A 23,295-nucleotide genomic window follows, 5' to 3' on the forward strand; every position below is an offset into this window, starting at 1 on the left:
GGTGGCTGAGTGGGTGAGTGAGTGAGTGGGTGGCTGAGTGGGTGGGTGAGTGAGTGAGTGGGTGGGTGAGTGGCTGAGTGGGTGAGTGGGTGGCTGAGTGGGTGGCTGAGTGGGTGAGTGAGTGAGTGAGTGGGTGGGTGGGTGGGTGGGTGAGTGGGTGAGTGGGTGGGTGGGTGAGTGGGTGGGTGGGTGGGTGGGTGAGTGAGTGAGTGGGTGGGTGGGTGAGTGGGTGAGTGAGTGAGTGGGTGGCTGAGTGGGTGGGTGAGTGAGTGGGTGGGTGGGTGGGTGAGTGGGTGAGTGGCTGAGTTTGTGGCTGAGTGGGTGAGTGAGTGGGTGAGTGGGTGGGTGGGTGAGTGAGTGGGTGAGTGGCTGGGTGGCTGAGTGGGTGAGTGGGTGAGTGAGTGTATGAGTGAGTGAGTGGGTGGCTGAGTGGGTGGCTGAGTGGGTGAGTGGGTGGGTGGGTGAGTGAGTGAGTGGGTGGGTGAGTGAGTGGGTGGGTGAGTGGGTGGCTGAGTGGGTGAGTGAGTGAGTGGGTGGCTGAGTGGGTGGGTGAGTGAGTGAGTGAGTGAGTGGGTGGGTGAGTGGCTGAGTGGGTGAGTGGGTGGCTGAGTGGGTGGCTGAGTGGGTGAGTGTGTGAGTGGTTGGGTGGGTGGGTGAGTGGGTGAGTGGGTGGGTGGGTGAGTGGGTGGGTGGGTGGGTGAGTGGGTGAGTGAGTGAGTGGGTGGCTGAGTGGGTGGCTGAGTGGGTGGCTGAGTGGGTGGCTGAGTGGGTGGCTGAGTGGGTGGCTGAGTGGGTGGCTGAGTGGGTGAGGGGTACGGGTGGTGAGGTGGTACTGCAACTAATACCTTCAGATGGACTGTGAGCTGCCATGGTAACGTGAAGTTGGTGTTATGGAGGTCGTACAGCAGGCCAATAGGGTACTGCCTACACACAGACAAAGCACCCCCAGGTAGCTCACACAGGCTGTAGGGACAAGTGCTGTCAGACACACACAGACAAAGCTCCCCCGAGTAGGTGAGCGAGTGGGTGAGAGAGTGAGTGGGTGGGTGAGTGAGTGTGTGAGTGAGTGTGTGAGTGGGTGAGTGAGTGGGTGAGTGGTGAGCGAGTGGTGAGTGAGGGAGTGAGTGCGTGAGTGAGTGAGTGTGTGAGTGAGTGTGTGAGTGAGTGTGTGAGTGAGTGGGTGAGTGGATGAGTGGGTGAGTGAGTGGGTGAGTGTGTGGTGAGTGAGTGAGTGTATGAGTGAGTGAGTGGTGAGCGAGTGCGTGGTGGGTGAGTGGTGAGTGAGTGAGTGGTGAGTGAGTGGTGAGTGAGTGGTGAGTGAGTGGGTGAGTGAGTGAGCGAGTGGTGAGCGAGTGAGTAGGTGAGTGACTGAGTGACTGACTAAGTGGCTGAGTGAGTGGTGAGTGACTGAGTGACTGACTGAGTGAGTAGGTGAGTGAGTGGCTGAGTGGCTGAGTGGTGAGTGGTGAGCGAGTGAGTGGGTGAGCATTTGAGTGAGTTAGTGGTGAGTGAGTGTATGAGTGTGTGAGTGACTGAGTGACTGACTGAGTGAGTGGATGAGTGAGTGGTTAGTGACTGAGTGACTGAGTGAGTAGGTGAGTGAGTGGCTGAGTGAGTGAGTGGGTGAGTGAGTGACTGACTGAGTGACTAAGTGAGTGTCTAAGTGAATGAGTGGTGAGCGAGTGGTGAGTGAGTGGGTGAGTGGCTGAGTGAGTGGTGAGTGACTGACTGACTGACTGAGTGAGTGGCTGAGTGAGTGACTGACTGAGTGAGTGGGTGGGTGAGTGGGTGGGTGAGTGAGTGAGTGGGTGAGTGGTGAGTGAGTGTGTGGTGAGTGAGTGACTGACTGAGTGAGTGGGTGGGTGAGTGGGTGGGTGAGTGGCTGAGTGAGTAGGTGAGTGAGTGGTGAGTGAGTGTGGTGAGTGAGTGGTGAGTGAGTTACCACTTGAGTGCGGTGCCATCGCTCTCCACCCACACCTCCTCACCATGCACCTCCTCACCACGAGGGTGAGTGAGTGAGTGAGTGGCTGAGTGAGTGACTGACTGACTGACTGAGTGAGTGGCTGAGTGAGTGAGTGACTGAGTGTGTGAGTGAGTGAGTGAGTGGCTGAGTGACTGAGTGAGTGGTGAATGAGTGAGTGAGTGGCTGAGTGAGTGACTGACTGACTGACTGAGTGAGTAGCTGAGTGAGTGAGTGACTGAGTGTGTGAGTGAGTGAGTGGCTGAGTGGCTGAGTGAGTGAGTGGTGAGTGAGTGGTGAGTGACTGAGTGACTGACTGACTGAGTGTGTGAGTGAGTGGGTGAGTGAATGAGTGAGTGAGTGACTGACTGACTGAGTGGCTGAGTGAGTGAGTGACTGAGTGTGTGAGTGAGTGAGTGGCTGAGTGGCTGAGTGAGTGAGTGGTGAGTGAGTGGTGAGTGACTGAGTGACTGACTGACTGAGTGTGTGAGTGAGTGGGTGAGTGAATGAGTGAGTGAGTGACTGACTGACTGAGTGGCTGAGTGAGTGAGTGAGTGGCTGAGTGGCTGAGTGGCTGAGTGACTGAGTGTGTGAGTGAGTGACTGACGGACTGACTGAGTGGTTGAGTGAGTGAGTGAGTGGTGAGTGAGTGGTGAGTGAGTTACCACTTGAGTGCGGTGCCATCGCTCTCCACCCACACCTCCTCACCATGCACCTCCTCACCACGAGGGTGAGTGAGTGAGTGGTTGAGTGAGTGACTGACTGACTGAGTGAGTGGCTGAGTGAGTGAGCGACTGAGTGTGTGAGTGAGTGAGTGGCTGAGTGGCTGAGTGAGTGAGTGGTGAGTGAGTGGTGAGTGACTGAGTGACTGACTGAGTGTGTGAGTGAGTGGGTGAGTGAATGAGTGAGTGACTGACTGAATGAGTGGCTGAGTGAGTGAGTGAGTGGCTGAGTGGCTGAGTGGCTGAGTGACTGAGTGTGTGAGTGAGTGACTGACTGAGTGAGTGGCTGAGTGAGTGAGTGACTGACTGAGTGAGTGGCTGAGTGAGTGAGTGAGTGGCTGAGTGGCTGAGTGACTGAGTGTGTGAGTGAGTGACTGACGGACTGACTGAGTGAGTGACTGAGTGAGTGAGTGGTGAGTTACCACTTGAGTGCGGTGCCATCGCTCTCCACCCACACCTCCTCACCATGCACCTCCTCACCACGAGGGTGAGTGAGTGAGTGAGTGGTGAGTGAGTGAGTGGCTGAGTGAGTGAGTGGCTGAGTGAGTGAGTGGCTGAGTGAGTGAGTGACTGACTGACTGAGTGGCTGAGTGGGTGAGTGAGTGAGTGAGTGACTGACTGACTGAGTGGGTGAGTGAGCGGCTGTGTGAGTGGGTGAGTGGGTGAGTGGGTGAGTGAATGAGTGAGTGACTGACTGAGTGGCTAAGTGGCTGAGTGAGTGAGTGGTGAGTGACTGACTGAGTGTGTGAGTGAGTGGGTGGGTGAGTGACTGACTGAGTGAGTGGCTGAGTGGCTGAGTGAGTGAGTGACTGACTGAGTGAGTTAGTGGTGAGTGAGTGACTGAGTGGTGAGTGAGTTACCACTTGAGTGCGGTGCCATCGCTCTCCACCCACACCTCCTCACCATGCACCTCCTCACCACGAGGGTGAGTGAGTGAGTGAGTGGCTGAGTGAGTGACTGACTGACTGACTGAGTGAGTGGCTGAGTGAGTGAGTGACTGAGTGTGTGAGTGAGTGAGTGAGTGGCTGAGTGACTGAGTGAGTGGTGAATGAGTGAGTGAGTGGCTGAGTGAGTGACTGACTGACTGACTGAGTGAGTAGCTGAGTGAGTGAGTGACTGAGTGTGTGAGTGAGTGAGTGGCTGAGTGGCTGAGTGAGTGAGTGGTGAGTGACTGAGTGACTGACTGACTGAGTGTGTGAGTGAGTGGGTGAGTGAATGAGTGAGTGAGTGACTGACTGACTGAGTGGCTGAGTGAGTGAGTGAGTGGCTGAGTGGCTGAGTGGCTGAGTGACTGAGTGTGTGAGTGAGTGACTGACTGAGTGAGTGGCTGAGTGAGTGACTGACTGACTGAGTGGCTGAGTGAGTGAGTGAGTGGCTGAGTGGCTGAGTGACTGAGTGTGTGAGTGAGTGACTGACGGACTGACTGAGTGAGTGACTGAGTGAGTGAGTGGTGAGTTACCACTTGAGTGCGGTGCCATCGCTCTCCACCCACACCTCCTCACCATGCACCTCCTCACCACGAGGGTGAGTGAGTGAGTGAGTGGTGAGTGAGTGAGTGGCTGAGTGAGTGGCTGAGTGAGTGAGTGGCTGAGTAAGTGAGTGACTGACTGACTGAGTGGCTGAGTGGGTGAGTGAGTGAGTGAGTGAGTGACTGACTGACTGAGTGGGTGAGTGAGCGGCTGTGTGAGTGGGTGAGTGGGTGAGTGGGTGAGTGAATGAGTGAGTGACTGACTGAGTGGCTAAGTGGCTGAGTGAGTGAGTGGTGAGTGACTGACTGACTGAGTGTGTGAGTGAGTGGGTGGGTGAGTGACTGACTGAGTGAGTGGCTGAGTGGCTGAGTGAGTGAGTGACTGACTGAGTGAGTTAGTGGTGAGTGAGTGACTGAGTGGTGAGTGAGTTACCACTTGAGTGCGGTGCCATCGCTCTCCACCCACACCTCCTCACCATGCACCTCCTCACCACGAGGGTGAGTGAGTGAGTGAGTGGCTGAGTGAGTGACTGACTGACTGACTGAGTGAGTGGCTGAGTGAGTGAGTGACTGAGTGTGTGAGTGAGTGAGTGGCTGAGTGACTGAGTGAGTGGTGAATGAGTGAGTGAGTGGCTGAGTGAGTGACTGACTGACTGAGTGAGTAGCTGAGTGAGTGAGTGACTGAGTGTGTGAGTGAGTGAGTGGCTGAGTGGCTGAGTGAGTGAGTGGTGAGTGAGTGGTGAGTGACTGAGTGACTGACTGAGTGTGTGAGTGAGTGGGTGAGTGAATGAGTGAGTGACTGACTGACTGACTGAGTGGCTGAGTGAGTGAGTGACTGAGTGTGTGAGTGAGTGAGTGGCTGAGTGGCTGAGTGAGTGAGTGGTGAGTGAGTGGTGAGTGACTGAGTGACTGACTGACTGAGTGTGTGAGTGAGTGGGTGAGTGAATGAGTGAGTGAGTGACTGACTGACTGAGTGGCTGAGTGAGTGAGTGAGTGGCTGAGTGGCTGAGTGACTGAGTGACTGAGTGTGTGAGTGAGTGGCTGAGTGAGTGAGTGACTGAGTGTGTGAGTGACTGACTGACTGACTGAGTGGCTGAGTGGGTGAGTGAGTGAGTGACTGACGGACTGACTGAGTGAGTGGTGAGTGAGTGGTGAGTGAGTTACCACTTGAGTGCGGTGCCATCGCTCTCCACCCACACCTCCTCACCATGCACCTCCTCACCACGAGGGTGAGTGAGTGAGTGGCTGAGTGAGTGACTGACTGAGTGAGTGGCTGAGTGAGTGAGCGACTGAGTGTGTGAGTGAGTGAGTGGCTGAGTGGCTGAGTGAGTGAGTGGTGAGTGAGTGGTGAGTGACTGAGTGACTGACTGAGTGTGTGAGTGAGTGGGTGAGTGAATGAGTGAGTGACTGACTGAATGAGTGGCTGAGTGAGTGAGTGAGTGGCTGAGTGGCTGAGTGGCTGAGTGACTGAGTGTGTGAGTGAGTGACTGAGTGAGTGGCTGAGTGAGTGAGTGACTGACTGACTGAGTGAGTGACTGAGTGTGTGAGTGACTGACGGACTGACTGAGTGAGTGACTGAGTGAGTGAGTGGTGAGTTACCACTTGAGTGCGGTGCCATCGCTCTCCACCCACACCTCCTCACCATGCACCTCCTCACCACGAGGGTGAGTGAGTGAGTGAGTGGTGAGTGAGTGAGTGGCTGAGTGAGTGAGTGGCTGAGTGAGTGAGTGGCTGAGTGAGTGAGTGACTGACTGACTGAGTGGCTGAGTGGGTGAGTGAGTGAGTGAGTGACTGACTGAGTGGGTGAGTGAGCAGCTGTGTGAGTGGGTGAGTGGGTGAGTGGGTGAGTGAATGAGTGAGTGACTGACTGAGTGGCTAAGTGGCTGAGTGAGTGAGTGGTGAGTGACTGACTGACTGAGTGTGTGAGTGAGTGGGTGGGTGAGTGACTGACTGAGTGAGTGGCTGAGTGGCTGAGTGAGTGAGTGACTGACTGAGTGAGTTAGTGGTGAGTGAGTGACTGAGTGGTGAGTGAGTTACCACTTGAGTGCGGTGCCATCGCTCTCCACCCACACCTCCTCACCATGCACCTCCTCACCACGAGGGTGAGTGAGTGAGTGGCTGAGTGAGTGACTGACTGACTGAGTGAGTGGCTGAGTGAGTGAGTGACTGAGTGTGTGAGTGAGTGAGTGAGTGGCTGAGTGACTGAGTGAGTGGTGAATGAGTGAGTGAGTGGCTGAGTGAGTGACTGACTGACTGACTGAGTGAGTAGCTGAGTGAGTGAGTGACTGAGTGTGTGAGTGAGTGAGTGGCTGAGTGGCTGAGTGAGTGAGTGGTGAGTGAGTGGTGAGTGACTGAGTGACTGACTGACTGAGTGTGTGAGTGAGTGGGTGAGTGAATGAGTGAGTGACTGACTGACTGAGTGGCTGAGTGAGTGAGTGACTGAGTGTGTGAGTGAGTGAGTGGCTGAGTGGCTGAGTGAGTGAGTGGTGAGTGAGTGGTGAGTGACTGAGTGACTGACTGACTGAGTGTGTGAGTGAGTGGGTGAGTGAATGAGTGAGTGAGTGACTGACTGACTGAGTGGCTGAGTGAGTGAGTGGCTGAGTGGCTGAGTGGCTGAGTGACTGAGTGTGTGAGTGAGTGACTGACGGACTGACTGAGTGAGTGGTTGAGTGAGTGAGTGAGTGGTGAGTGAGTGGTGAGTGAGTTACCACTTGAGTGCGGTGCCATCGCTCTCCACCCACACCTCCTCACCATGCACCTCCTCACCACGAGGGTGAGTGAGTGAGTGAGTGGCTGAGTGAGTGACTGACTGACTGACTGAGTGAGTGGCTGAGTGAGTGAGTGACTGAGTGTGTGAGTGAGTGAGTGGCTGAGTGGCTGAGTGAGTGAGTGGTGAGTGAGTGGTGAGTGACTGAGTGACTGACTGAGTGTGTGAGTGAGTGGGTGAGTGAATGAGTGAGTGACTGACTGAATGAGTGGCTGAGTGAGTGAGTGAGTGGCTGAGTGGCTGAGTGGCTGAGTGACTGAGTGTGTGAGTGAGTGACTGACTGACTGAGTGAGTGGCTGAGTGAGTGAGTGACTGACTGAGTGAGTGAGTGGCTGAGTGAGTGAGTGAGTGGCTGAGTGACTGAGTGTGTGAGTGACTGACGGACTGACTGAGTGAGTGACTGAGTGAGTGAGTGGTGAGTTACCACTTGAGTGCGGTGCCATCGCTCTCCACCCACACCTCCTCACCATGCACCTCCTCACCACGAGGGTGAGTGAGTGAGTGAGTGAGTGGCTGAGTGAGTGAGTGGCTGAGTGAGTGAGTGGCTGAGTGAGTGAGTGACTGACTGACTGAGTGGCTGAGTGAGTGAGTGAGTGACTGACTGACTGAGTGGGTGAGTGAGCGGCTGTGTGAGTGGGTGAGTGGGTGAGTGGGTGAGTGAATGAGTGAGTGACTGACTGAGTGGCTAAGTGGCTGAGTGAGTGAGTGGTGAGTGACTGACTGACTGAGTGTGTGAGTGAGTGGGTGGGTGAGTGACTGACTGAGTGAGTGAGTGGCTGAGTGGCTGAGTGAGTGAGTGACTGACTGAGTGAGTTAGTGGTGAGTGAGTGACTGAGTGGTGAGTGAGTTACCACTTGAGTGCGGTGCCATCGCTCTCCACCCACACCTCCTCACCATGCACCTCCTCACCACGAGGGTGAGTGAGTGAGTGAGTGGCTGAGTGAGTGACTGACTGACTGAGTGGCTGAGTGAGTGAGTGACTGAGTGTGTGAGTGAGTGAGTGAGTGGCTGAGTGACTGAGTGAGTGGTGAATAAGTGAGTGAGTGGCTGAGTGAGTGACTGACTGACTGACTGAGTGAGTAGCTGAGTGAGTGAGTGACTGAGTGTGTGAGTGAGTGAGTGGCTGAGTGAGTGAGTGAGTGGTGAGTGAGTGGTGAGTGACTGAGTGACTGACTGACTGAGTGTGTGAGTGAGTGGGTGAGTGAATGAGTGAGTGGTGAATGAGTGAGTGAGTGGCTGAGTGAGTGACTGACTGACTGACTGAGTGAGTAGCTGAGTGAGTGAGTGACTGAGTGTGTGAGTGAGTGAGTGGCTGAGTGGCTGAGTGAGTGAGTGGTGAGTGAGTGGTGAGTGACTGAGTGACTGACTGACTGAGTGTGTGAGTGAGTGGGTGAGTGAATGAGTGAGTGAGTGACTGACTGACTGAGTGGCTGAGTGAGTGAGTGAGTGGCTGAGTGGCTGAGTGACTGAGTGACTGAGTGTGTGAGTGAGTGGCTGAGTGAGTGAGTGACTGAGTGTGTGAGTGACTGACTGACTGACTGAGTGGCTGAGTGGGTGAGTGAGTGAGTGACTGACGGACTGACTGAGTGAGTGAGTGGTGAGTGAGTGGTGAGTGAGTTACCACTTGAGTGCGGTCCCATCGCTCTCCACCCACACCTCCTCACCATGCACCTCCTCACCACGAGGGTGAGTGAGTGAGTGGGTGGCTGAGTGAGTGAGTGAATGATTGAGTGAGTGACTGAGTGTGTGAGTGAGTGACTGACGGACTGACTGAGTGAGTGGCTGAGTGAGTGAGTGGCTGAGTGAGTGACTGAGTGAATGATTGAGTGAGTGACTGAGTGTGTGAGTGAGTGACTGACTGACTGAGTGGCTGAGTGAGTGAGTGACTGACTGACTGAGTGAGTGGTGAGTGAGTGAGTTACCACTTGAGTGCGGTGCCATCGCTCTCCACCCACACCTCCTCACCATGCACCTCCTCACCACGTGGGTGAGTGAGTGAGTGGCTGAGTGAGTGAGTGACTGAGTGTGTGAGTGAGTGGCTGAGTGAGTGACTGAGTGTGTGAGTGAGTGGGTGAGTGAATGAGTGAGTGAGTGACTGACTGAATGAGTGGCTGAGTGAGTGAGTGAGTGGCTGAGTGACTGAGTGTGTGAGTGAGTGACTGAGTGTGTGAGTGAGTGGGTGAGTGAATGAGTGAGTGAGTGACTGACTGAATGAGTGGCTGAGTGAGTGAGTGAGTGGCTGAGTGACTGAGTGTGTGAGTGAGTGACTGACTGACTGAGTGGCTGAGTGGGTGAGTGAGTGAGTGGCTGAGTGAGTGGTGAGTGAGTGGTGAGTGAGTTACCACTTGAGTGCGGTCCCATCGCTCTCCACCCACACCTCCTCACCATGCACCTCCTCACCACGTGGGTGAGTGAGTGAGTGAGTGGTGAGTGAGTGAGTGGTGAGTGAGTGGTGAGTGGGTGGGTGGGTGAGTGAGTGAGTGGTGAGTGGCTGAGTGAGTGGTGAGTGAGTGAGTGGGTGAGTGGGTGAGTGAGTGACTGAGTGTGTGAGTGAGTGACTGACTGACTGACTGAGTGGCTGAGTGGGTGAGTGAGTGACTGACGGACTGACTGAGTGAGTGAGTGAGTGGTGAGTGAGTTACCACTTGAGTGCGGTGCCATCGCTCTCCACCCACACCTCCTCACCATGCACCTCCTCACCACGAGGGTGAGTGAGTGAGTGAGTGGTGAGTGAGTGAGTGGTGAGTGAGTGGTGAGTGGTGAGTGGCTGAGTGAGTAGGTGAGTGAGTGGTGAGTGAGTGTGGTGAGTGAGTGGTGAGTGAGTTACCACTTGAGTCCGGTGCCATCGCTCTCCACCCACACCTCCTCACCATGCACCTCCTCACCACGTCGGTGAGTGAGTGGTGAGTGGTGAGTGAGTGAGTGGCTGAGCGAGTGAGTGGCTGAGTGAGTGATTGGCTGAGTGAGTGAGTGACTGACTGAATGAGTGACTGACGGACTGACTGAGTGAGTGAGTGAGTGGTGAGTGAGTGGTGAGTGAGTTACCACTTGAGTGCGGTGCCATCGCTCTCTACCCACACCTCCTCACCATGCACCTCCTCACCACGTGGGTGAGTGAGTGAGTGAGTGGCTGAGTGAGTGAGTGAATGATTGAGTGAGTGACTGAGTGGGTGAGTGAGTGACTGACTGACTGAGTGAGTGAGTGAGTGGCTGAGTGAGTGACTGACTGACTGAGTGAGTGAGTGAGTGGCTGAGTGAGTGAGTGGTGAGTGAGTTACCACTTCAGTGCGGTGCCATCGCTCTCCACCCACACCTCCTCACCATGCACCTCCTCACCACGGGGGTGAGTGAGTGAGTGAGTGGGTGGCTGAGTGAGTGAGTGAATGATTGAGTGAGTGACTGAGTGTGTGAGTGAGTGGGTGAGTGAATGAGTGAGTGACTGACTGACTGACTGAGTGAGTGGTGAGTGAGTGAGTTACCACTTGAGTGCGGTCCCATCGCTCTCCACCCACACCTCCTCACCCTGCACCTCCTCACCACGAGGGTGAGTGAGTGAGTGAGTGGCTGAGTGAGTGGCTGAGTGGCTGAGTGAGTGAGTGGCTGAGTGAGTGAGTGACTGACTGAGTGAGTGGCTGAGTGAGTGAGTGGCTGAGTGAGTGAGTGGTGAGTGAGTTACCACTTGAGTGCGGTCCCATCGCTCTCCACCCACACCTCCTCACCCTGCACCTCCTCACCACGAGGGTGAGTGAGTGAGTGAGTGGCTGAGTGAGTGGCTGAGTGGCTGAGTGAGTGAGTGGCTGAGTGAGTGAGTGACTGACTGACTGACTGAGTGAGTGGCTGAGTGAGTGAGTGGCTGAGTGAGTGAGTGGTGAGTGAGTTACCACTTGAGTGCGGTGCCATCGCTCTCCACCCACACCTCCTCACCATGCACCTCCTCACCACGTGGGTGAGTGAGTGGTGAGTGGCTGAGTGAGTGGTGAGTGGCTGAGTGAGTGGTGAGTGAGTGAGTGACTGACTGACTGACTGAGTGAGTGGCTGAGTGAGTGAGTGGCTGAGTGAGTGAGTGGTGAGTGAGTTACCACTTGAGTGCGGTGCCATCGCTCTCCACCCACACCTCCTCACCATGCACCTCCTCACCACGTGGGTGAGTGAGTGAGTGAGTGGTGAGTGAGTGAGTGGTGAGTGAGTGGTGAGTGGGTGGGTGGGTGAGTGAGTGAGTGGTGAGTGGCTGAGTGAGTGGTGAGTGAGTGAGTGGGTGAGTGGGTGAGTGAGTGACTGAGTGTGTGAGTGAGTGACTGACTGACTGACTGAGTGGCTGAGTGGGTGAGTGAGTGACTGACGGACTGACTGAGTGAGTGAGTGAGTGGTGAGTGAGTTACCACTTGAGTGCGGTGCCATCGCTCTCCACCCACACCTCCTCACCATGCACCTCCTCACCACGAGGGTGAGTGAGTGAGTGAGTGGTGAGTGAGTGAGTGGTGAGTGAGTGGTGAGTGGTGAGTGGCTGAGTGAGTAGGTGAGTGAGTGGTGAGTGAGTGTGGTGAGTGAGTGGTGAGTGAGTTACCACTTGAGTCCGGTGCCATCGCTCTCCACCCACACCTCCTCACCATGCACCTCCTCACCACGTCGGTGAGTGAGTGGTGAGTGGTGAGTGAGTGAGTGGCTGAGCGAGTGAGTGGCTGAGTGAGTGATTGGCTGAGTGAGTGAGTGACTGACTGAATGAGTGACTGACGGACTGACTGAGTGAGTGAGTGAGTGGTGAGTGAGTGGTGAGTGAGTTACCACTTGAGTGCGGTGCCATCGCTCTCCACCCACACCTCCTCACCATGCACCTCCTCACCACGTGGGTGAGTGAGTGAGTGAGTGAGTGGCTGAGTGAGTGAGTGAATGATTGAGTGAGTGACTGAGTGGGTGAGTGAGTGACTGACTGACTGAGTGAGTGAGTGGCTGAGTGAGTGACTGACTGACTGAGTGAGTGAGTGAGTGGCTGAGTGAGTGAGTGGTGAGTGAGTTACCACTTCAGTGCGGTGCCATCGCTCTCCACCCACACCTCCTCACCATGCACCTCCTCACCACGGGGGTGAGTGAGTGAGTGGGTGGCTGAGTGAGTGAGTGAATGATTGAGTGAGTGACTGAGTGTGTGAGTGAGTGGGTGAGTGAATGAGTGAGTGACTGACTGACTGACTGAGTGAGTGGTGAGTGAGTGAGTTACCACTTGAGTGCGGTCCCATCGCTCTCCACCCACACCTCCTCACCCTGCACCTCCTCACCACGAGGGTGAGTGAGTGAGTGAGTGGCTGAGTGAGTGGCTGAGTGGCTGAGTGAGTGAGTGGCTGAGTGAGTGAGTGAGTGACTGACTGAGTGAGTGGCTGAGTGAGTGAGTGGCTGAGTGAGTGAGTGGTGAGTGAGTTACCACTTGAGTGCGGTCCCATCGCTCTCCACCCACACCTCCTCACCCTGCACCTCCTCACCACGAGGGTGAGTGAGTGAGTGAGTGGCTGAGTGGCTGAGTGAGTGAGTGGCTGAGTGAGTGAGTGACTGACTGACTGACTGAGTGAGTGGCTGAGTGAGTGAGTGGCTGAGTGAGTGAGTGGTGAGTGAGTTACCACTTGAGTGCGGTGCCATCGCTCTCCACCCACACCTCCTCACCATGCACCTCCTCACCACGTGGGTGAGTGAGTGGTGAGTGGCTGAGTGAGTGGTGAGTGGCTGAGTGAGTGGTGAGTGAGTGACTGACTGACTGAGTGAGTGGCTGAGTGAGTGAGTGGCTGAGTGAGTGAGTGGTGAGTGAGTTACCACTTGAGTGCGGTGCCATCGCTCTCCACCCACACCTCCTCACCATGCACCTCCTCACCACGTGGGTGAGTGAGTGAGTGGCTGAGTGAGTGAGTGAATGATTGAGTGAGTGACTGAGTGGGTGAGTGAGTGACTGACTGACTGAGTGAGTGAGTGAGTGGCTGAGTGAGTGACTGACTGACTGAGTGAGTGAGTGAGTGGCTGAGTGAGTGAGTGGTGAGTGAGTTACCACTTGAGTGCGGTGCCATCGCTCTCCACCCACACCTCCTCACCATGCACCTCCTCACCACGTGGGTGAGTGAGTGGTGAGTGGCTGAGTGAGTGAGTGAATGATTGAGTGAGTGACTGAGTGGGTGAGTGAGTGACTGACTGACTGAGTGAGTGAGTGAGTGGCTGAGTGAGTGACTGACTGACTGAGTGAGTGAGTGCGTGGCTGAGTGAGTGACTGACTGACTGAGTGAGTGAGTGAGTGGCTGAGTGAGTGAGTGGTGAGTGAGTTACCACTTGAGTGCGGTGCCATCTCTCTCCACCCACACCTCCTCACCATGCACCTCCTCACCACGTGGGTGAGTGAGTGGTGAGTGGCTGAGTGAGTGAGTGAATGATTGAGTGAGTGACTGAGTGGGTGAGTGAGTGACTGACTGACTGAGTGAGTGAGTGAGTGGCTGAGTGAGTGACTGACTGACTGAGTGAGTGAGTGCGTGGCTGAGTGAGTGACTGACTGACTGAGTGAGTGAGTGAGTGGCTGAGTGAGTGAGTGGTGAGTGAGTTACCACTTGAGTGCGGTGCCATCTCTCTCCACCCACACCTCCTCACCATGCACCTCCTCACCACGTGGGTGAGTGAGTGAGTGAGTGGCTGAGTGAGTGAGTGAATGATTGAGTGAGTGACTGAGTGGGTGAGTGAGTGACTGACTGACTGAGTGAGTGGCTGAGTGAGTGACTGACTGACTGAGTGAGTGAGTGAGTGGCTGAGTGAGTGAGTGGTGAGTGAGTTACCACTTCAGTGCGGTGCCATCGCTCTCCACCCACACCTCCTCACCATGCACCTCCTCACCACGGGGGTGAGTGAGTGAGTGAGTGGGTGGCTGAGTGAGTGAGTGAATGATTGAGTGAGTGACTGAGTGTGTGAGTGAGTGGGTGAGTGAATGAGTGAGTGACTGACTGACTGACTGAGTGAGTGGTGAGTGAGTGAGTTACCACTTGAGTGCGGTCCCATCGCTCTCCACCCACACCTCCTCACCCTGCACCTCCTCACCACGAGGGTGAGTGAGTGAGTGAGTGGCTGAGTGAGTGGCTGAGTGGCTGAGTGAGTGAGTGGCTGAGTGAGTGAGTGACTGACTGAGTGAGTGGCTGAGTGAGTGAGTGGCTGAGTGAGTGAGTGGTGAGTGAGTTACCACTTGAGTGCGGTCCCATCGCTCTCCACCCACACCTCCTCACCCTGCACCTCCTCACCACGAGGGTGAGTGAGTGAGTGAGTGGCTGAGTGAGTGGCTGAGTGGCTGAGTGAGTGAGTGGCTGAGTGAGTGAGTGACTGACTGACTGACTGAGTGAGTGGCTGAGTGAGTGAGTGGCTGAGTGAGTGAGTGGTGAGTGAGTTACCACTTGAGTGCGGTGCCATCGCTCTCCACCCACACCTCCTCACCATGCACCTCCTCACCACGTGGGTGAGTGAGTGGTGAGTGGCTGAGTGAGTGGTGAGTGGCTGAGTGAGTGGTGAGTGAGTGACTGACTGACTGACTGAGTGAGTGGCTGAGTGAGTGAGTGGCTGAGTGAGTGAGTGGTGAGTGAGTTACCACTTGAGTGCGGTGCCATCGCTCTCCACCCACACCTCCTCACCATGCACCTCCTCACCACGTGGGTGAGTGAGTGAGTGAGTGGCTGAGTGACTGAGTGAGTGAGTGAGTGACTGATGGACTGACTGAGTGAGTGGCTGAGTGAGTGAGTGGTGAGTGAGTTACCACTTGAGTGCGGTGCCATCGCTCTCCACCCACACCTCCTCACCATGCACCTCCTCACCACGTGGGTGAGTGAGTGAGTGAGTGGCTGAGTGAGTGAGTGGCTGAGTGAGTGAGTGGTGAGTGAGTTACCACTTGAGTGCGGTGCCATCGCTCTCCACCCACACCTCCTCACCATGCACCTCCTCACCACGTGGGTGAGTGAGTGGTGAGTGGCTGAGTGAGTGGTGAGTGGCTGAGTGAGTGGTGAGTGAGTGAGTGAGTGACTGACGGACTGACTGAGTGAGTGGCTGAGTGAGTGAGTGGTGAGTGAGTTACCACTTGAGTGCGGTGCCATCGCTCTCCACCCACACCTCCTCACCATGCACCTCCTCACCACGTGGGTGAGTGAGTGAGTGAGTGGCTGAGTGACTGAGTGAGTGAGTGAGTGACTGATGGACTGACTGAGTGAGTGGCTGAGTGAGTGAGTGGTGAGTGAGTTACCACTTGAGTGCGGTGCCATCGCTCTCCACCCACACCTCCTCACCATGCACCTCCTCACCACGTGGGTGAGTGAGTGAGTGAGTGGGTGGGTGAGTGAGTGGCTGAGCGAGTGAGTGGCTGAGTGAGTGAGTGGCTGAGTGAGTGACTGACTGACTGACTGAGTGAGTGAGTGAGTGGCTGAGTGAGTGAGTGGTGAGTGAGTTACCACTTGAGTGCGGTGCCATCGCTCTCCACCCACACCTCCTCACCATGCACCTCCTCACCACGTGGGAGGCTCTTCGCAAAGTGACGCACCACTGAGTCCATCACCAGAGGCAGGTAGCCCAGCCGTGGCAACATCACCTGGCAACATCATCACCAACATCATCACCATCATCAACAACATCATCATCAACATCATCATCAACATCATTATCAACATCATTAACAACATCATCATCAACATCACCATCATCATCATCAACAACATCATCATCATCAACATCAACAACATCATCAACAACATTATCATTAACATCATCAACATCACCATCAACATCATCACCATCATCAACAACATCAACATCAAAATCATCACCAACATCATCATCAACATCACCATCATCAACATCATCATCACCATCATCACCATCATCAACATCATCATCACCATCAACACCATCATCAACATCATCATCATCAACATCACCATCACCATCATCACCATCATCACCATCACCACCATCACCACCATCAACATCACCATCATCATCAACATCAACACCATCATCAACATCATCAACATCATCATCATCATCATCAACAACATCACCATCAACAACATCACCAACATCACCATCATCACCATCATCAACATCATCATCATCACCACCACCATCATCACCATCACCACCACCACCACTATCATCATCACCACCATCACCATCATCACCATCACCATCATCACCATCACCACCATCACCACCATCACAACCATCACAACCATCATCAACATCATCATCACCATCACCACCACCAACATCACCACCATCATCAACATCATCATCATCATCATCAACATCACCATCACCATCATCATAATCATGTTGGTGATGGTGATGATGTTGATGGTGGTGATGTTGATGGTGATGATGGTGATGTTGATGATGTTAATGTTGGTGGTGATGATGTTGGTGGTGATGTTGGTGATGGTGTTGATGATGTTTATGTTGGTGATGGTGATGATGATGGTGATTTTGGTCATGGTGTTGATGATGTTGATGATGTTGGTGGTGATGGTGATGTTGATGATGTTGGTGGTGATGGTGATGTTGGTGGTGATGGTGACGTTGGTGATGTTGGTGATGTTGGTTATGTTGGTGATGTTGATGATGGTGATGTTGATATTGATGATGATGTTGATGGTAATGTTGATGTTGGTGGTGGTGATGATGTTGATGATGTTGGTGATGATGTTGATGATGTTGGTGATGGTGGTGATGATGTTGGTAATGATGATGTTGATGTTGTTGTTGATGTTGTTGATGTTGATGATGTTGATGTTGTTGTTGATGATGTTGTTGTTGATGTTGTTGATGTTGATGATGTTGATGTTGTTGATGATGTTGGTAATGATGATGTTGATGTTGTTGTTGATGTTGTTGATGTTGATGATGTTGATGTTGTTGTTGATGATGTTGATGTTGTTGATGTTGTTGATGTTGTTGATGTTGGTGATGTTGATGTTGATGTTGATGTTGGTGATGTTGTTGATGATGTTGATGTTGTTGATGTTGTTGTTGATGATGTTGATGTTGTTGATGTTGTTGTTGTTGTTGATGATGTTGATGTTGTTGATGATGTTGATGTTGGTGATGTTGTTGATGATGTTGATGTTGTTGATGTTGGTAATGTTGATGTTGTTGATGTTGTTGATGTTGATGTTGTTGATGTTGTTGATGATGTTGATGTTGATAATGTTGATAATGTTGATGTTGTTGATGTTGTTGATGATGTTGATGATGTTGATGTTGTTGATGTTGATGATGTTGATGTTGTTGATGTTGGTGATGTTGTTGATGATGTTGATGTTGTTGATGTTGTTGATGTTGTTGATGTTGGTAATGTTGATGATGTTGATGTTGGTGATGTTGATGTTGTTGTTGATGTTGTTGTTGTTGTTGATGATGTTGATGATGTTGTTGATGTTGTTGTTGATGTTGTTGTTGATGTTGATGATTATGTTGTTGATGTTGTTGATGTTGTTGATGTTGTTGATGTTGTTGATGTTGTTGTTGATGTTGTTGATGTTGTTGATGTTGTTGTTGATGTTGTTGTTGATGTTGTTGATGATGTTGATGTTGTTGATGTTGTTGTTGATGTTGATGTTGATGATTATGTTGTTGATGTTGATGTTGTTGATGTTGTTGATGATGTTGATGTTGGTGATGTTGTTGATGATGTTGATGTTGTTGATGATGTTGATGTTGTTGATGTTGATGTTGATGATTATGTTGGTAATGTTGATGATGTTGATGTTGGTGATGTTGATGTTGTTGTTGTTGTTGTTGATGATGTTGATGATGTTGTTGATGTTGTTGTTGATGTTGTTGTTGATGTTGATGATTATGTTGTTGATGTTGTTGATGTTGTTGATGTTGTTGATGTTGTTGTTGATGTTGTTGATGTTGTTGATGTTGTTGTTGATGTTGTTGTTGATGTTGTTGATGATGTTGATGTTGATGTTGTTGATGTTGTTGTTGATGTTGTTGTTGATGTTGATGTTGATGATTATGATGTTGATGTTGTTGATGTTGTTGTTGATGTTGTTGTTGTTGATGTTGTTGATGTTGTTGATGTTGTTGTTGTTGATGTTGTTGATGTTGTTGATGTTGTTGTTGATGTTGTTGTTGATGTTGTTGTTGATGATTATGTTGTTGATGTTGATGTTGTTGATGATGTTGTTGATGTTGTTGATGTTGTTGATGTTGTTGTTGATGTTGTTGATGTTATTGTTGATGTTGTTGATGATGTTGTTGATGTTGTTGATGTTGTTGATGTTGTTGTTGATGTTATTGTTGATGTTGTTGATGATGTTGTTGATGTTGTTGATGTTGTTGATGTTGTTGTTGATGTTATTGTTGATGTTGTTGTTGATGTTGTTGATGTTGTTGATGTTGTTGATGTTGTTGTTGATGATGTTGATGTTGTTGATGTTGTTGATGTTGTTGATGTTGATGTTGTTGATGTTATTGTTGATGATGTTGTTGAAGTTGTTGTTGATGTTGTTGATGTTGTTGATGTTGTTGATGTTGTTGATGTTGTTGTTGATGTTATTGTTGATGTTGTTGATGTTGTTGATGTTGATGTTGTTGATGTTATTGTTGATGATGTTGTTGAAGTTGTTGTTGGTGATGTTGATGTTGGTGATGTTGTTGATGATGTTGATGATGTTGATGTTGTTGATGATGTTGATGATGTTGATGTTGTTGTTGATGTTGTTGATGTTGATGATGATGATGATGTTGATGATGTTGATGTTGTTGTTGATGTTGTTGATGGTGATGATGTTGATGATGTTGATGTTGTTGTTGATGTTGTTGATGTTGATGATGATGATGATGTTGATGTTGTTGTTGATGTTGATGTTGTTGATGTTGTTGATGTTGGTGATGTTGATGTTGGTGATGTTGTTGATGATGTTGATGTTGTTGTTGATGTTGTTGATGTTGATGTTGTTGATGTTGTTGATGTTGTTGATGTTGTTTTTGTTGTTGATGTTGTTGATGTTGATGATGTTGTTGATGTTGTTGATGTTGTTGATGTTGGCACCCACGTAGTATGGCTCAGCCTCTCTGCTCGTGTCGTGGTTGGGGCTGAGCGAGAAGCAGCTGGGCACACGACCACGCCACACGGCTCCCTGCACATCAGCCTCCTCCATCATCACCCTGCCCCGACACAGCCTCCTGCTGATGCTGTAGCTGATGCTGCTGCTGGGAGAGAGATGGGGGAGATGGGGGGAGATGGGGAGAGATGGGGGGAGATGGGGGGAGATGGGGGGGGGAGATGAGGGAAGATGGGAGATGGGGGAGATGGGGGGAGATGGGGGGGGGAGATGAGGGAAGATGGGAGATGGGGGAGATGGGGAGAGATGGGGGGGAGATGGGGGGGAGATGGGGAGAGATGGGGGGGGGAGATGGGGGAAGATGGGAGATGGGGGAGATGGGGAGAGATGGGGGGGAGATGGGGGGGAGATGGGGGAGATGGGGGGGAGATGGGGGGGAGATGGGGGGAGATGGGGAGAGATGGGGGGAGATGGGGAGAGATGGGGGGGAGATGGGGGGAGATGGGGGGAGATGGGGAGAGATGGGGGGGAGATGGGGGGAGATGGGGGGAGAGATGGGGGAGATGGGGGGAGATGGGGAGAGATGGGGGGAGATGGGGAGAGATGGGGGAGATGGGGGGAGATGGGGAGAGATGGGGGGAGATGGGGAGAGATGGGGGGGAGATGGGGGGAGATGGGGGGAGATGGGGGGGAGATGGGGAGAGATGGGGGGAGAGATGGGGGGGGAGATGGGAGAGATGGGGGAGATGGGGGAGAGATGGGGGGAGAGATGGGGGGGAGATGGGAGAGATGGGGGAGATGGGGGAGATGGGGGGAGATGGGGAGAGATGGGGGGGAGATGGGGGGAGAGATGGGGGGAGAGATGGGGGGGAGATGGGAGAGATGGGGGAGATGGGGGAGAGATGGGGGGAGAGATGGGGGGGAGATGGGATAGATGGGGAGAGATGGGGGGGAGATGGGGGGGAGATGGGGGGAGAGATGGGGGGGAGATGGGGGGAGATGGGGGGAGATGGGGGGGAGATGGGGAGAGATGGGGGGAGAGATGGGGGGGAGATGGGAGAGATGGGGGAGATGGGGGAGAGATGGGGGGTGAGATGGGGGGGAGATGGGAGAGATGGGGGAGATGGGGGAGATGGGGGGAGATGGGGAGTGTGGGGGGGAGATGGGGGGAGAGATGGGGGGAGAGATGGGGGGGAGATGGGAGAGATGGGGGAGTGGGGGAGAGATGGGGGGAGAGATGGGGGGGAGATGGGATAGATGGGGAGAGATGGGGGGGAGATGGGGGGGAGATGGGGGAGAGATGGGGGGGGAGATGGGGGGGAGATGGGGGGGGAGATGGGGGGAGATGGGGGGGGAGATGGGGGGAGATGGGGAGTGATGGGGGGGAGATGGGGGGAGACATGGGGGGGAGATGGGAGAGATGGGGGAGATGGGGGGGAGATGGGGGGGGAGATGGGGGGGAGATGGGGGGGGGGAGATGGGGGGAGATGGGGAGAGATGGGGAGAGATGGGGGGGAGATGGGGGGAGAGATGGGGGGAGTGATGGGGGGGAGATGGGGAGTGATGGGGGAGATGGGGGGAGTGATGGGGGAGAGATGGGGGGGAGATGGGGGAGATGGGGGTGTGGGGGGAGTGGTGGTGATGGGGGGGAGATGGGGGGAGAGATGGGGGGGAGTGATGGGGGGGAGATGGGAGTGATGGGGGTGATGGGGGTGAGATGGGGGTGTGATGGGGGAGATGGGGGGTGATGGGGGGAGTGATGGGGGGGTGATGGGGGGGTGATGGGGGGGAGATGGGGGGGTGATGGGGGTGATGGGGTGAGTGGGGTGGAGATGGGGGGAGAGTGGGGGGGAGATGGGTGAGATGGGGGAGATGGGGGAGTGGGGGAGTGATGGGGGGGGGTGTGGGGGGGTGATGGGGGGGGGGTGATGGGGAGGATGGGGGGGAGATGGGGGGGAGATGGGGGGGGGGTGATGGGGGGAATTGGGGGGGAGATGGGGTGAGATGGGGGAGAGTGGGGGGGAGATGGGGAGGATGGGGGGGAGAGTGGGGGGGAGATGGGGAGTGATGGGGGGGTGATGGGGGGGGGAGAGATGGGGGGGGGGGAGTGATGGGGGGGAGAGTGGGGGGGAGTGATGGGGGGGGGTGATGGGGGGGGGTGAGATGGGGGGGGAGTGTGGGGGGGAGAGATGGGGGGAGTTGGGGGGTGATGGGGGGGGGATGGGGGGAGATGGGGGAGAGATGGGGGGTGATGGGGGAGATGGGGGAGTGATGGGGGTGTGATGGGGGGGGTGTGATGGGGGGGAGTGATGGGGGGGTGTGGGGAGTGATGGGGGGGTGATGGGGGGAGATGGGGGAGTGATGGGGGGGGAGAGTGGGGGGGAGTGATGGGGGGGGGTGATGGGGGGGGTGTGGGGGGGTGATGGGGAGGATGGGGGGGAGTGTGGGGGGGGAGATGGGGGGGTGATGGGGGAGTGTGGGGGGGTGATGGGGGGAGATGGGGGAGTGATGGGGGGGGTGAGATGGGGGGGAGTGATGGGGGGGGAGATGGGGGGGGGTGTGATGGGGGGGAGTGATGGGGGGGAGAGTTGTGGGGGAGAGTGGGGGGGTGTGATGGGGGGAAAGAGATGGGGGGGAGAGATGGGGGGGAGAGATGGGGGGGAAGAGATGGGGGGGAGAGATGGGGGGGAGAGATGGGGGGGAGAGATGGGGGGGAGATGGGGGGGGGAGAGATGGGGGGGAGAGATGGGGGGGAGAGATGTGGGGGAGAGATGGGGGGGAGAGATGGGGGGGAGAGATGGGGGGGAGAGATGGGGGGGAGATGGGGAGAGATGGGGGGGAGATGGGGGGGAGATGGGGGGAGATGGGGGGAGATGGGGGGGGAGAGATGGGGGGGGAGAGATGGGGGGGAGAGATGGGGGGGAGAGATGGGGGGGAGATGGGGAGAGATGGGGGGAGATGGGGGGGAGATGGGGGGAGATGGGGAGAGATGGGGGGGGAGAGATGGGGGGGAGAGATGGGGGGGAGAGATGGGGGGGGGGAGATGCGGGAGAGATGGGGGGGAGAGATGGGGGGGAGAGATGGGGGGGAGAGATGGGGGGGGGGGAGATGCGGGAGAGATAGGGAAAGAGGCTACACGGGGGAGCTTTGTCTGTGTGTGTGTAACAGCACTTGCCCCTACAGCCTGCTCGAGGCTACACGGGGGAGCTTTGTCTGTGTGTGTAACAGCACTTGCCCCTACAGCCTGCTCGAGGCTACACGGGGGAGCTTTGTCTGTGTGTGTGTAACAGCACTTGCCCCTACAGCCTGCTAGAGGCTACACGGGGGAGCTTTGTCTGTGTGTGTAACAGCACTTGCCCCTACAGCCTGCTCGAGGCTACACGGGGGAGCTTTGTCTTTGGTGAGGAAGAGATGGAGTGACGTGGTACAGGAGGACGTGGAGCTGAGTGAGTGGGTAAGTGAGTGAATGAGTGAGTGAGTGGGTGAGTGGGTGAGTGAGTGAATGAGTGAGTGGGTGGGTGGGTGAGTGGGTGAGTGAGTGAGTGAATGAGTGAGTGAGTGGGTGGGTGAGTGGGTGAGTGAGTGGGTGAGTGGGTGGGTGGGTGAGTGGATTGGTGGGTGAATGAGTGAGTGGGTGGGTGAGTGGGTGAGTGAGTGGGTGAGTGGGTGGGTGGGTGAGTGGGTGGGTGAATGAGTGAGTGGGTGGGTGAGTGGGTGAGTGAGTGGGTGAGTGGGTGGGTGAATGAGTGAGTGGGTGGGTGAGTGGGTGAGTGGGTGGGTGGGTGGGTGAGTGGGTGAGTGAGTGGGTGAGTGGGTGGGTGGGTGAGTGGGTGGGTGGGTGAATGAGTGAGTGGGTGGGTGAGTGGGTGAGTGAGTACCAGCGGTGTCAAGATCGGCCTCTGTGGAGGAGGAGGCTCGTGAAGGACGCTGCTACTGGGCAGTGCCAGGCTAGGTGCACCTTGAGGCTACTGGGCAGCTGGAGGCAGTCGCCCTCCAGCAACAACTAACGGAGGGCGGAGGAGCGACGCTCACAACAACGAGCGGAGCGCCGGGCGAATAAAACGCAGCGATTTTGCACAGTGAGGGGTACAGCTGCACCTAGCCTGGCACGGCAGTACAACCCATGGCACTTGCAGTGTCTGTCACGTGACCTCCTCCTGCACCTAGCCTGGCACGGCAGTACAACCCATGGCACCTGCAGTGTTTGTCACGTGACCTCCTCCTCCTGCACCTAGCCTGGCACAGCAGTCAACCCATGGCACCTGCAGGGTCTGTCACGTGACCTCCTCATGCACCTAGCCTGGCACAGCAGTGAACCC

At 54.5% G+C, this 23,295-nt stretch overlaps 1 protein-coding gene across 3 annotated transcripts in view; it reads right to left on the reverse strand.

Moving 5' to 3' along the window:
- ATG5 (autophagy related 5) overlaps positions 1-19,124 on the reverse strand; it is a 33,647-nt gene extending 14,523 nt beyond the window's left edge. For 2 of the 3 annotated variants that reach the window (XM_078885407.1, XM_078885409.1), the window contains exons 1-3: positions 18,968-19,124; positions 15,359-15,495; positions 846-924 (exon numbers count right to left, since the gene is read on the reverse strand). In XM_078885407.1, coding sequence (XP_078741533.1) covers positions 846-924; positions 15,359-15,495; positions 18,968-19,075 — 324 coding nt within the window. In that variant the 5' untranslated portion in view covers positions 19,076-19,124. The remainder of the gene's footprint in view (positions 1-845; positions 925-15,358; positions 15,496-18,967) is intronic. The other variant, XM_078885408.1, reaches the window with a different exon arrangement.
- Between the last annotated feature and the right edge of the window lie 4,171 nt (positions 19,125-23,295).

This window comes from Lampetra fluviatilis, unplaced genomic scaffold (assembly GCF_964198595.1).
Source record: "Lampetra fluviatilis unplaced genomic scaffold, kcLamFluv1.1 SCAFFOLD_404, whole genome shotgun sequence".
In the NCBI taxonomy this organism is placed as follows: domain Eukaryota; kingdom Metazoa; phylum Chordata; class Hyperoartia; order Petromyzontiformes; family Petromyzontidae; genus Lampetra; species Lampetra fluviatilis.